This window comes from Pyxicephalus adspersus, chromosome Z, assembly GCF_032062135.1.
Source record: "Pyxicephalus adspersus chromosome Z, UCB_Pads_2.0, whole genome shotgun sequence".
Lineage (NCBI taxonomy): Eukaryota > Metazoa > Chordata > Amphibia > Anura > Pyxicephalidae > Pyxicephalus > Pyxicephalus adspersus.
In genome coordinates, this window is record NC_092871.1 from 26,591,413 (window position 1) to 26,604,711 (window position 13,299).

Genomic DNA, 13,299 nt, shown 5'->3' on the forward strand with positions numbered 1-13,299 from the left:
GAAGGAAGTGATGGATGTATATCTTTTATAGAAGAGGAAAAACCTCATCAACACCGTAATGCTGTAAGTAATGACTTTGCTTTGAATATTTTTAAAACATAAATCCATCGGGAAGAGTGAAAAAAAAAAAAGTTATCGATTAGCTGCCAGAGCCGTGAGAGAATTCTTCCCTCCTCTGTGATGCCTACATGAGATTATCAAGAACACTGTTTAGTGTACAATACAGCGTATAGGGAAACAGATTGCCTCATTAGAGATAATGCATTTTCTGTTTGTCTTTCCACAAAAGACAGTGGTGCTGATTAAAAGATATTCCTGATCATAACAATGAAACAAAACTGAATATACAATGGTTACAAAGTTCTTTAGTCTTAAACCAGAGGAGGCATCTTTGATAGAAGGTATTCTTAACACAGTGCCAGATGGTAAAAATATGCAGGGTTTTGACACCACTGTTGCCAAGTTCTTTTTTAATAGTTTGTATGTGCCAACGTGTCAAAGAACTTTAGGCACAAAAATCATCATGACTCATTTTGGGAAAAAAACAAAATGCAAGAAGATATTATTTAAAGGGAAACTAATAAATGAAATGCCAAAATAACTGAACAAGTCATCGCAAGTTTAATAATTAGTTGGGCAGCACGGTAGCTCTGTAGTTTGCACCCTGACTTTTGCAGTGCTTGGTCCCAGGTTAAAATCTCGGCCAGGACACTATCTGCATGGAGTTTGCCAGTTCTCCCTGTGTTTGTGTGAGTTTCCTCTGGGTACTCCAGTTTTCACCCACATTCCAAAAACATGCAGTTTGGTTAAATTGGCTTCCCCTCAAAATTGGCCTTAGACTAATAAACATATGACTATGGTAGGGACATTGTGAGCCCCGTTGAGGGACAGCTAGTGATATGACTATGGATTTTGAGCTGTGTAATATGTCGGCGATATATATATATATATATATATATATATATATATATATATATATATATATATATAGTGCAATAATAATAATTAGTTATTAAAAGTGCCCTTATACTATATTAACATTTTAGTTTTATTTAAATCTATATCCAGGGTTTTCTAAAAACTAAATTTATGTTTGTGGTATCCTTCGACATTGTACAGTTGAGAATGAGCTAATGGAATTATTTTACTCAATTATAACTGATTCAAACTGAATGTCAGTGCTTTGAGACAAATCCAAATTCAGAATTTTGCCTAGGTTTTGGTAAACAAGTGCTGGCTTAAGTTTTTCAGGAAAAGAAGAAAGATAAAGGTAGCAGTATCCTCTGACGGAACGGGTACAGGTGAGTATTTGCAGGTTTGGTGCCGCTTTAAATTATAACTATACAAAATGTATACTTATCATTTAAACCATTGTATTGAATTAGCATATTGAAATAGGCTGAGATACAACTTGTTTCATAAAGGTGCTCTACATTACCTTCATTCCTCATCAGGTAAACGTGTTAAACAGCAGACAGGTAACTAGTGCACAAATGTTTATACCCTTACTGCAGGTCTCATAACTATATAAAACTATATCAAAAGACTTGATTAGATTTTAATTAAATATGGTATATACAATGCTTTTACTGCTTTTAGGAACTGTGATTTTCTCTCAGTGAAGTAATGTTGCATTTTGATAAATGTGGTTCAGATTCACTTCACTTTACCTGCCTTATTTCACTTCAGTTTTACTGCCAGATGCAATATATAGGAGACAAAAAATGTATCCATGATTTTTCCAATGCCAACAATCAATCCAATTGTTATACCAAAATGACTGCAATTCCTCCAGACCCCTTTTACTAATGAAAATATGCATTTAAAGCTCAATTCTGGATATATATGAAAGATACACATAACTCTACCTTTGTATGGATAAATACCTTATTAAATTAGTTTTAATAACTACAGGCAGGGTATTACTTACATTTGACCTGGTTTCAGGCTCTAGCAATCCCTGTATAGCAAAAGACTGAGTAGGAGAAAATAGCTGCACAAGAAGCCAATCAGGTCATATGCTTACACAGAGTTTGCCAATAGGAGGAGAAAGTAAGAGATGAGCTTATTGCTGGGTGCTCCATTTTCAGTGGGGTAAGTTCTTGACAACCTATGCGTAAATGATATGATTTGAATACTAGCTGTCATTTAGGTGAAGACATCTAGTGGCAGAAAAGAATCACTGCAGGAGACAGATCTGGATTGATGGTAAGTATATCAACAAAAGCAGTTTTTTGCATCAGTTGTAAATATATAAACTAAAGGAAGAAATGAGTTGCCATAACAACAAAACAATAAAAGTTAATACAATGTAGCAAAGCAAGCATATAAAAAGTTGAGAGACCTGTGTTGGATTGTTTCTAAGAAGAGTTTTCCTTCCCACCTCTTAAGATTAACTCATGATTGCCTGGCTATTCCAATGGGAATCTAATCAATGATCATAAATTAAAGTTATGAAACAAAATTTGGTAATCTAATAAAAATGTTGAGGCACCAGAATGCTTTGCATATGGCAAAAATAATTTGTTTTAAGAGATTCTATCCTTGGTTTTCATATTAGTTTTTTCCTGTATTACAAACCAAACATTTTATTGAATGAGTTTGACAAAGGAGTTTTGATATGCCTATTTGTCTGTCTGAATGTGGAAGAGAAAAACAGAAACATTCAATAATGGTGGGAAGCCAACTACAGAAACGTTATTATTAAAAAATTAATAATTTAATAAATCTCTAAAACAGTAAATGGACTCTTTAAATTCAATGATATTGGAATGACTCTTGTACAGCATTTCCTATTGTTTCTTAAACATCCCAAATAACTTGTTCTGAATGGGGTTGCTTGTAGAAACAACCCATGGAAAAAAAATTCTTCTTCAATTTAATTTAGCTATGTGATCAGGATTACTGCTTATTAGTGTCACGCATGCAATTTGACTTCAAATAAATGCCCAGTGAAATAGAGCATGTACCAGTTCATTACGCGTACCTTAAATCTTTGCTCTCTTTAAGTACCCGACAATCTTCCGGCTATGTTGGAATTCTGACCCCCTATTGTATTCTGTGGTTTTACCAACCCTTTGCTACATCACTACTTTGTTCTTCTTTAGGTAGTTCTTCAAGACAGAATGGATTGAAAGCAATGGAACCAGCAGACAAGTATATCGTCTTTCCCTGTTTGTATAGAATTTATATTTTCTGCAAAGGAGTCACATCTACTAGTTCTAGTTTCTTTAGGTAGCATCTCATTATCACCACCTATAGCTCAGATCAGATGGGATTCCACTTCCCACTGGCTCCATTTTCACCTTTTCCCTATCTGCATTTTACTGTGTTCACAGTGATTGACCTTATGGTTCCTTTCACATTTTTCTACTTCTCACACTTTAAGAGATTTTTTTATTATATTTCCCAAATGATTATAGGATCAGTAAGCTCTTCTGGGCAGGGTCCTCTCCTCCTCCTGTGTCACTGTCTGTATGGGTCTCTATTTTGCAACTCCTATTTAATGTACAGCGCTGCGTAATAAGTCTTTGCTATATAATTTCTGTTTAATATTAATGATATTAGTAAATCAGATTTGGTTGAAAAAGTAATAGGCATGCAGTATGTTGTTTTCCTTATTTGAAGGTACAAAATTTTGTGCCAATACATGCTCAGAATAGAGTAGAATAGAGTGCTATTCTATTTTCATGCTCCAATAATCTGCCCCTAAAAATGCTTGCCAAATCACTTTTCCAACCTCAATCGGATATATTCTTTTTTACCCACTAGCTTACCTTCCAGCCCCTTCCTCTTCAGCACTTTCAACTTCCACAGGATTTCTTATCCTTTATTCTATCATCAAATTCACTGTCTCTAAGGAGCAATGATGCCAGGAGGAAAAGATGGAATCTGGATAATCTCCAGTGACTTCCTCAAAAATCCAATTTTATTGAATATCACATTAAAATGATGTGCAACATTCACATTATCAGTTGAAAGAAGAGAATGTATTTCTAAAGTTACTGTTTACAGCTTTGAATATCACACATTTACAGTTTGTTCTTCTGGTCTTAAACTGTATACACCATCATCAGGTCACAGATACACATTAATATATGACAGGTTACAGAACATAAATCTTACACAAGTTAATGGTTCCTACTATCCCATAACTATATATTCCACTTTACAAAGCTATCAAAATATATTATTTATAGATGAATATGATTCAGAAAATATAAATATATAAAGAACAAATTTAAAATCTAAATTATTATTGTACTCTAAAATACCATTGGAATAATTTATATGCTGTATATTACTCTTTTACTTAGATAAATATTGTCAAATTTCAGTTTGTCACTACCCTGTGGATTACTGATATTCTATTATCTGAAGGATATTTGCACGTTACACATAAATGCTTAGAATGTCATAAAGGATAAGGTAGTTCATAAAGCAGAGATCTATAGTGCAATAAACCAACAGATTTCACCATTTATAAAAAGATAAACAGAATATAAAGCAGGAGTTGGTGAATGCTAGTTGCTACACCCAGAATTTACTCTTTTGCCTTGTAAAAGTGCTTTTTTGACTGTATAGCATCTATCTCCACTGTATAAACAGATGTCTTATATTGAATAGTTGAAGCATCTCGTTGTGAAAATGGTAACGGGATTATGTTACAAGTCACAGATCCCACTTTTTGTCAGGATGCAGATGTCATCAAATGAACTTGGCACATGTAATAGTCATTTCGGAATACTAAGAAGGTAATGCATAATTTCTGGTACATAGCACACAATGTAGATATATCTGTTACTCTGCACTGATAGAACTTAGATTGTTTTCTATGAAAGTCTTATATAAAAACTCGGATTTGCATGAAAATGCCAGTCGATTCCTGTAGCCATCACTGTGCCTCACCACTGTCTTTTGCTAAAGCGTACTGGAACGGAGGATGTACTCTAGCACTGCAAGAGCAGCTTTGGGCTAAAGAAGGGCTTACATCTCCCAAAAATATGTGTCTGTGTTGTCTTTTAGACCGGTGCATGTACATAAATGTACATAAATAACGATAAATCCTACTGCATCAAGTGAAATATATTCTTTTACCTGGCCAAATCTGACATGCTGAAGAAGATAAATTTATGCATAAACTGGTAAAATTATTTTACATTTGTGCACAGATTTGGGTACTTGGGAGCAATGCAGTTACATTTACAGATTTTATTAAATGATAACAGTAGTATGCTCTGTGGTTGCTGATATACAAACAAGTGTTAATTTTAGGTAACATATCATAGAGGTAAAGGTAAAAGCAGCACTAAATTGTAATAAAAACACACACTATGACCCTTTATTTAGTTAGACTAAACCAAGAATAGTATGTGGCAAATGCCACATACAGGTAGTCCCAGGGTTAAGTACACCCGACAACTCCTAGATACGAACCGGCTTTCCTGCTTGCTTGTGTGCAGGACGGAGGCTTGATGGTACGGAGGGGGCAGTTCGCATTACTTGCAGAAGAAATCCTTTGCTAAACACAGCTCAGCAACCTCTTGTAATGCTTTAATGACCAAGACAAACTCTGCAGTTGTTTCTTTTTGCATATTAAAGCACAGCTTGCTCCAGAAGTTAATGAATTCCTAGGCTCCATAAAGTTTTTTTTTTTTTGCTTTGTTTGTAATTAACACACAAGGAGGATTTTATACAGTAACTGACACCATGCTACCTAATATTATGTTAAGACAAACCTATTCCGACTTACATACAAATTCAACTTAACAACAAACCTACAGTCCCCATCTCGTATGTAACCCGGGGACTACCTGTATTAAGAATTATAAACTGTGATAGATTTAATTTTTTTTTTTAATAACCGAAAACATTGTATGAAGTAGTCAATGCTTTCATTATAATTAAGAAAGCTGTACCCATTATAGTTAAGCTGGTAAAAAATAGCAGTAAGACTATGCAAAAAGGGGGTAAGAGTTAGTCCTTCCATCAGCTTTTTTTTCCTGTTTGTTCTCCATATCCCAGCTGGGGAGCTTCAACCCTTCACCCCTCTATCTGTCTTGGTCACCATTGTCATAAAGACAGAAAGTGCAAAAATCCAACATTTGAGTAAAGATAAAGCAAAATCCACCAATTAGGACACTGGTAACAACTCTCTAAGATGAAAACTTTGTTCAGATTTCTTCCCCATTGCATCTTCAGCAAAGTTAAATCTCCTTATCTGGGTGCAGACAGCAAAATGTAAGTTAGTTAGGGGTTAGGGGTTTTAACCCTTCCATGCTTAAAGTGCAGTGCAACTCTGTCTAGTTCCACAGTATTGACATTATTGCTGCTTAGTCAGTTAGAAAAGTGAAATAGGAAGGTTTTATTTATTTCAAGTACAACTTGCCCCCTGCAACAGCCAAAAGGGAAATTCTAGTATAATCTGAAATATGCTGCAAATGTCAAGCACTGCATATTTTATCAATGCCGCTACTAAAAGCAGGCAGTAAAAAACTCCCCTGTTCATTGAACTCTGTGCTAATATAGTATTCCCATGCTGTGAATTATTATAATGCTTTGAACTTACTGTAGTGGCGAGTTTCCCTCCATTCTTTACGACATGTACCACGGCTTCCTGGATGAGCGAGTAGAGATTGAGCAGAACACGTTCTAGATCATAAATTCCATGCATTTCTTTTGTGAGTCTCTCAATCGAGGAGATGTACTCATTCCAGTAAGGGTCAATTTCTCCCACGCTAGCCAAGCAGCCTCGCATCACGGTTCCGCAATATCCAGCACAAGGTTGTGCCAATAAATGGCCTTGACAATGAGAACAATACCACATTTTTAGGAGGCTTCTTCCACAGTCCTTATTAAACTTTAAATAGTCTGTAGTGTTGATCACTTCAATGCCAAGATTTAGGGCCTGCAGAAAAACCCGGGATGCTTGCAAGGATTTCGACACTTGGGTCATGATTGTTTTGGGATAGTGGCCAAAAGCACTGACGTCCCTTCTGGCAAGCCGGAGACATTCTACATTTTCCACAGAGTCCTTGAACCCGGGGTTTAAATAACTGCTATAGACTATTGGGAACAAGCCATCGAAAAATTCATTGACCATATCATTCACATTAATGTCAGATCCCAAGACATACAGTGAAATGTCTGTAAATAATTCACCGACAAGCTTAAAGGTTTTCAGTGAGATGTTCTGGTAATGCATCTTGAACATTGTGTTTGTATAATTTCTTGCATGCCGTATTACCATTTCAAATGCTTCTGCAAAAGAAAAAAAAAAAAGAAGGTAAAAGAAATGCTATTTTAGTCAATTTTCATCTATTTGTGCATACTTTAATAGCACTATTTTTGTGTTAAAATTCACAAGATAAGGATGATTCTTATATTACCTTTCATTTCTCAACAAATCCATCAAAGGGGCCAATGTGAAACACATTGATGGCTTATATGAACAATTTTCCTTTTGTGTCTAAAATGCATTTTCATGAAGACATTGTATTCCCAACATATACAGGCAACAAGAAAAGCTTTTCAGAGAGAACAATGGTTCAGTCACGTGAATGCATGCTTTTGAAGAAGAAGTGTTATATTATTACTCTGGCAAGTGAGAACTGTTCAATGCTGACAACTCACCTATAATTTGCTTGTTGGACAGTAAGATTAGCTGAGAAATTTATTTATTTATTTTTTTTAATGTTAAACCTGTATTCAAATAAATGGTACTTACGAATTTATTGTATTTGGCCAAAAATATCATAATTTAAGAAGTTTTTTAGAATATAAATTGTAAGACATAATAAATAAATATCATTTTGAGAGGTTGTGAAATTTAACTTATTCCCCCCAATAAATAGTTAAAAATAACATGCTGTGCCATTTATTTTTATCTTGCCTTTACTACCCATTAAGACACCCAGCTGACCTCAGACATATTTACCACGCAGGAAAATGTGTAGGGCATAGAATTTTTTTGCTCCCAACAACTGGCCCATTACAGAACATGCCATAAATGGTTTATGCACATTGTAGGTTAAACCTCAATTAAATCAGCTGAAGTGGACCACATGGACAGAGCAGAACATCTGAGGAATTATGTCTTTCCATTCATTCCATTTAAAATGTGAACCTCACTCTACCTCACATAAATCACAGAGCCAAGCCTGTTTGTAACTGCCAAAGTTAAATGTGGGTCAAACAATGGGTCGTCTGAGGCCAAAATATGGCTGTCAGTGTCTGGCCGACTGCTGAGGATTGTCACTGGCCATTAATTTGAGAGAGGAAAGCAATAAAAATGTATTTTAGGCAATTACATTGCAAAATATTAGAAAAAATAAGTAGCGCCTCTTGTAGCATTAAAACTGGTTGTCATTGGTAATGACTGGTGTTTATAACAGAAGGACCATAAAAAGTGTACCTGGAATATGGGAAGGAGAAATATGTAGCAAATACTGTATCCCTAAAAAGTAGCCTGCACCAAGGATATGCAGATGTAAAGGGAATGGGGCTGCTGTGCAGTTTCTAGGTTATATTGTGCAAAATACCTAGATCCTTTCATGGCAGGTGATCTAGGTTATTCCTTATAAAACAAAGTTACATCTAAATAGGTAAAGGTAAAATTCCCTTAACAAATACAGGAACTTTCAGTTCAGTTGAACTGAGCACAGATGACATTACTTTACAGTGTTCAACCCAGACATTTTTGTAAAGCAGGGTGGTAGAAAATTGTAGGGGGGTGGCAGCCCCTGTATTGTGACCCAACTCTTCAGTAACCACCCAGAAACAAGCCGGGTGGTTACTAAAAAGTGCCGGGTGGTGCGCCCCGCTAAAAGGGACTTGGGAGAACACTGCTTTATGTAGAATATACTTTCTCCCATGGGACTTGTTCAATATTTAAAAAATATCTAGGTAAGGGCATGAATCCTATAACCTGGCAAAACTTTTCTCACTATAATATGGAATTGTCCTCAAAGTGCACCCCTTTAAACACCCATAGGACCAAACAGTGCACCCTTCTTCATGGCTCCTGCTTGGACTAACAATGAGTGCGTCCCTCCCATTAAACTCAATGGACCTTGCATTGCACTCCTCCAAAAACACTCACTGAGTCTTTTATTGCCACTTTCTGTTGTACTTGTGACTATTACACACACTTGGGTCTAACAGTGAAACCATTCTCATATGCACCCATTGGGCCTCACAGTAACCCCTTGTATTAACATCCCCTGAGTTTCAAACTCCACATCATCCAATAACACCCAGGAAAACTGAAAGCACAACCCCCACAATAAAACCCACTAAAAATTACAGAATTCTCCTCCCTTAACACTCATTATGCCTCATGGTGACTCTTTCCTGTAACACTCACTAGGCTTCATAGTGTACCCTTCCCAAGATACCATAAAATCCCCCCAAACAGACCTCATTAATTTACAAGGGAATAATTTAATCAAATATATTTCTTGTCATTTGCAAACTTGATTGTTCCAACACCCACCACACTATTATTGTTAGCAACCTTCACCATTTCTTTATACTGACCAGGGAACCAGCATATTTCTCTCATGATGGCTTTATTTTAAATATTTGACCTTGTAAAAGGTGAATTTTTTGTAATCAAATAACTCCCCACCCAACAAACCCCACTAAAAGAAATTATGATTTCCTAAGATACAAGAAAATTAATAGAAGTGAACCCTAAGCTAAGTGATAAGGAAACTACTTGGGGAAAAAAATAGCAACAAATGGTTATATCACAGGACCCTTTCAATAAGCATTTTCACAATCCTCTTTTTCTATATCATTAGTGAATTAATATTTACTCAAAACAGCAGTAAACGAGTGTCACTTGAATTGAGTTATGATGTATTAATATATAGGAAAAAATCCCTGAATCTGAGCACATATAGTGGGCCAATATTGGCATAAATTCAACATTTCAGAGATCTCAATTAAATGTCAGGAAACTGTGGTATTGACATTTTATTCCACCGCTAACCCTTCAATTCATACACGCAGAAATTTCTACACTAATCACAATTTCATCTCAGTGATGCCCAATTATACAGCCAGTTTATCTGCTGAGCATAGAATTTATCTACAATGTTGTCACAGCCTGGACTGAAAGCTATTGATCGCCCCTTTGTTATGTAAACTATAAAGACACAACTTATTTTTATCAACTTTCAGAGAACAAAAACTGACAGTAAACAAATGTATTTTTTATTTTTTTTTTTTAAACATAATACACTTATGTCAATACGTCAATGTTGATTACATTTAAAGAGATAGGACAGTGAGTAAAATCATCTTTGCTACAGCAGTGCTATTAAGATTCAGCACTATTATGCTCCATGTATATTCAATCTTACCCACAACCTCAGTTTTCCTAGGGCTTATCAATGGCTTTATATCTGCAAATCTTTACCTTACACAACTTCCGTGAACCATAACCATCTACAAACTTTAAAATGGTATCACAGACTTATCTAAGAAATAATTATACTACTACATAAATTTAATAACCTAAAAAGTGGCCAAGTCTGGCTATACTAAGCCCCTGGGCCATTACCCATTCAAGGTGGGTGATGGGCCTAAACATCCCACAGCCAGAAGACCGAGAAGAATGATCCTGGGAATTGAAATTATATTGTACTATATCATGACAAAAATATACAAGCCCTGCTTTTAAAAAGAATTAACACACAGCAAGGTGAGCAGTACAAACCGAAAATGCAGAGAGCCATTCATGTACAGTTTAATCTCTGCCATCATTCATCGACAGAGATGGCCAAAGCCTGTAGGATGCAGGTAAAACTGCACCCAATGGAAAGGGCAGGACTGCAATCTGCATCTGTAAAACACAGTTTATTGCCCACTTGAGATTACTCAAAAAACCCAAGGTTATAATCATAATGACCGAATTAACATAATGGCAATTACATTTATGTAGAAATAATCCTCCAAACACCTAAATATACTATTAAGTACTAACTTTTTAAAAAATAAAATGTAAGAAAAGTTTATTCTCTAACTTTCTCTATCTATCTTTAAAATATTATTTTTTAAAATAGACTGAACCCCAATTGTACTATATATTTCTTCCCATACATCTGGCCTGTAAACCATAATCTGCAGTGGAGGGTGGTATTAAAAAATGTAAAGCTAAAGTTGGGCATTAAGGTCCAGTTTAGAGGTTTGCAATATTGCTATATGGGGTAAAGTAACTTCACTAGCACTCCAACACACTGAGGCAATGCACCTGGGTTATAATGCATTGCAATGCAGGGAAGTTTATATTGGTACATTGCATTATAAAAACCTGGTCTGGGTACACTGGCTAAGCTTTCAATTTCCAATGGGCTATCCTATGATAACACACCTTTTATATGGGACATTAACACAATGCACAGATCTAATTAGTGCCTGAATGAAAATGTAATAGATTTGCAAACTATTTCCTTCAATTGCAGCCTTTATACTTTAAATTGGTATACATTTTTCCACCAAAAAACAAAGCTAGACAGCAGTGCCTGTAGGCTTCATATTTTATATAAAGATACATAACAGTGCATTGATTACATGAATCTTTTAGCATAGTCATTTGGCACAGTAAATAAAAGAGTCTAATGACACGGCATGAAAGAAAGAACAGCCCATAAATGAACTAATAGTACTCTTACTCTTTGATTCTTCAGTGTGTCCTGTCTCCATGTAGTCTGCATTCTTTGTTTAATTGCACACAAATTAAGGCAGTGAGTTAAAGCATTACTAAGCCTTGACAAAGCATAGGGTTCACTGAAAACCACCACTCCATTCCCACACATAGCATTCAACTTTGCAATTCATCAGCCTACACCACCATCTGTAGTGAACTCAAAAAAGTGTCTGATATGTATTTAAAGAAGAATGGCTGTATTACTTATTGCAACAATATTCTATCAATGTATGATAAATGCTGAAAGGCAAAAAAATAACAATAATCTGATGAGATAAATGCATCAATATATCCTCTAATTTGCCCGTTTGCCTAAAATTTCACAGTTATCTCATTTTGTTTACTTTTTTTTGACTGTGACCCTGTGACCTTAAAGAGTGCTGACGGTATAAAACTATATGTATGTGTGTGTATATATATATATATATATATATATACACACACACATACATATATACATACATACACACATATATAAACCCTACCCCCCTTACTGCATACACTAAATACATTTTAGCCCTCTGGTAAGTATGCCTCTAGTAAAAAAAAAAATTGTTAGAAAGCATGTAATTTTATAATAAAGTTAAAACGTCAAGCTAATGCATTTTTCAAACAACCAGGATTTACATTTACAATTTTTTTCACTGGGGACCCATTCCTACACATGTATGAAAACGAATCCACCCATCACTAACAGAGACACTGCAAGGTGCTGCAGAAAAAGAATATACTATTAAAACTTTAAAACTTTATACCAGGTAAACCATAAATAAAAGGACACACTACACAAGGTGAATGAATATTGGTATTAAAGTATTGGTTTCACTTTAATACAATTAAAAAAAAAAGATAGTAAATGGTCTCTAAAAATAATGGGGAAAGATCTTCTTGTAAAAGTTGGAGTTAAAGACCATCAGATATCAATGTTGCGAGATGTTCTCATTCATGTTACGCTGCAAAGGACAAGAGGCAAATTGACTCACTGATCTTCTTGAAAGAAAAAACTTCACTTCAAAAGATTAAAAACAAACAACTGTTCAGATAAAATTGCTGCATAACACCATTCAGGTGATGTGAGGCAAATGTACTGATGTGATACTTGAACTATAAGAAGAGGTCATTTTGTTTCTCTGTTGTACATGTTGGGAGATAGAAAGTACAAGCTTTTCCAATTCCATGGTTTAGCATATCAGGACATCATAAAAATAAAAAAAATTTCTGGTCATTATTAGATCCTAGAATTTGGTAAATACAACCTCAGAAGAACACATGATGTATAAATTTCTATTTTGGGTGGGTCAATCACCGTGGGTCTTTAACGGCATTAATTATATGTAAGTCAACATTAATAACAATTTAATAATGTATTCAAAAAACATCCATAAAAATTAAATTTCATAAAACCATGAATGGTCTCCAATGTATTTGATCTGTTATTTTGCAGATAGGCTTTTAGGTTTGACGCCTTTCTCTGATTTTGTTCTGCATGATTTTACACAGTAGAAGGGATTGGTTCCTTTGGTCTGGGTGTTCTAGCGGAGGAGTGGATGTGGGGATAACAGTAAGTTATGGAAAAACTCTAAATA

General features: G+C 35.2%; 1 protein-coding gene across 1 annotated transcript in view; it reads right to left on the reverse strand.

Moving 5' to 3' along the window:
- The window catches only part of GPC3 (glypican 3), a 242,922-nt gene that overhangs the window by 153,313 nt on the left and 76,310 nt on the right, over positions 1 to 13,299 (reverse strand). The window contains exon 3 of the mRNA XM_072430796.1: positions 6,569 to 7,260. Within this exon, the coding sequence (XP_072286897.1) occupies positions 6,569 to 7,260 (692 nt within the window). The remainder of the gene's footprint in view (positions 1 to 6,568; positions 7,261 to 13,299) is intronic.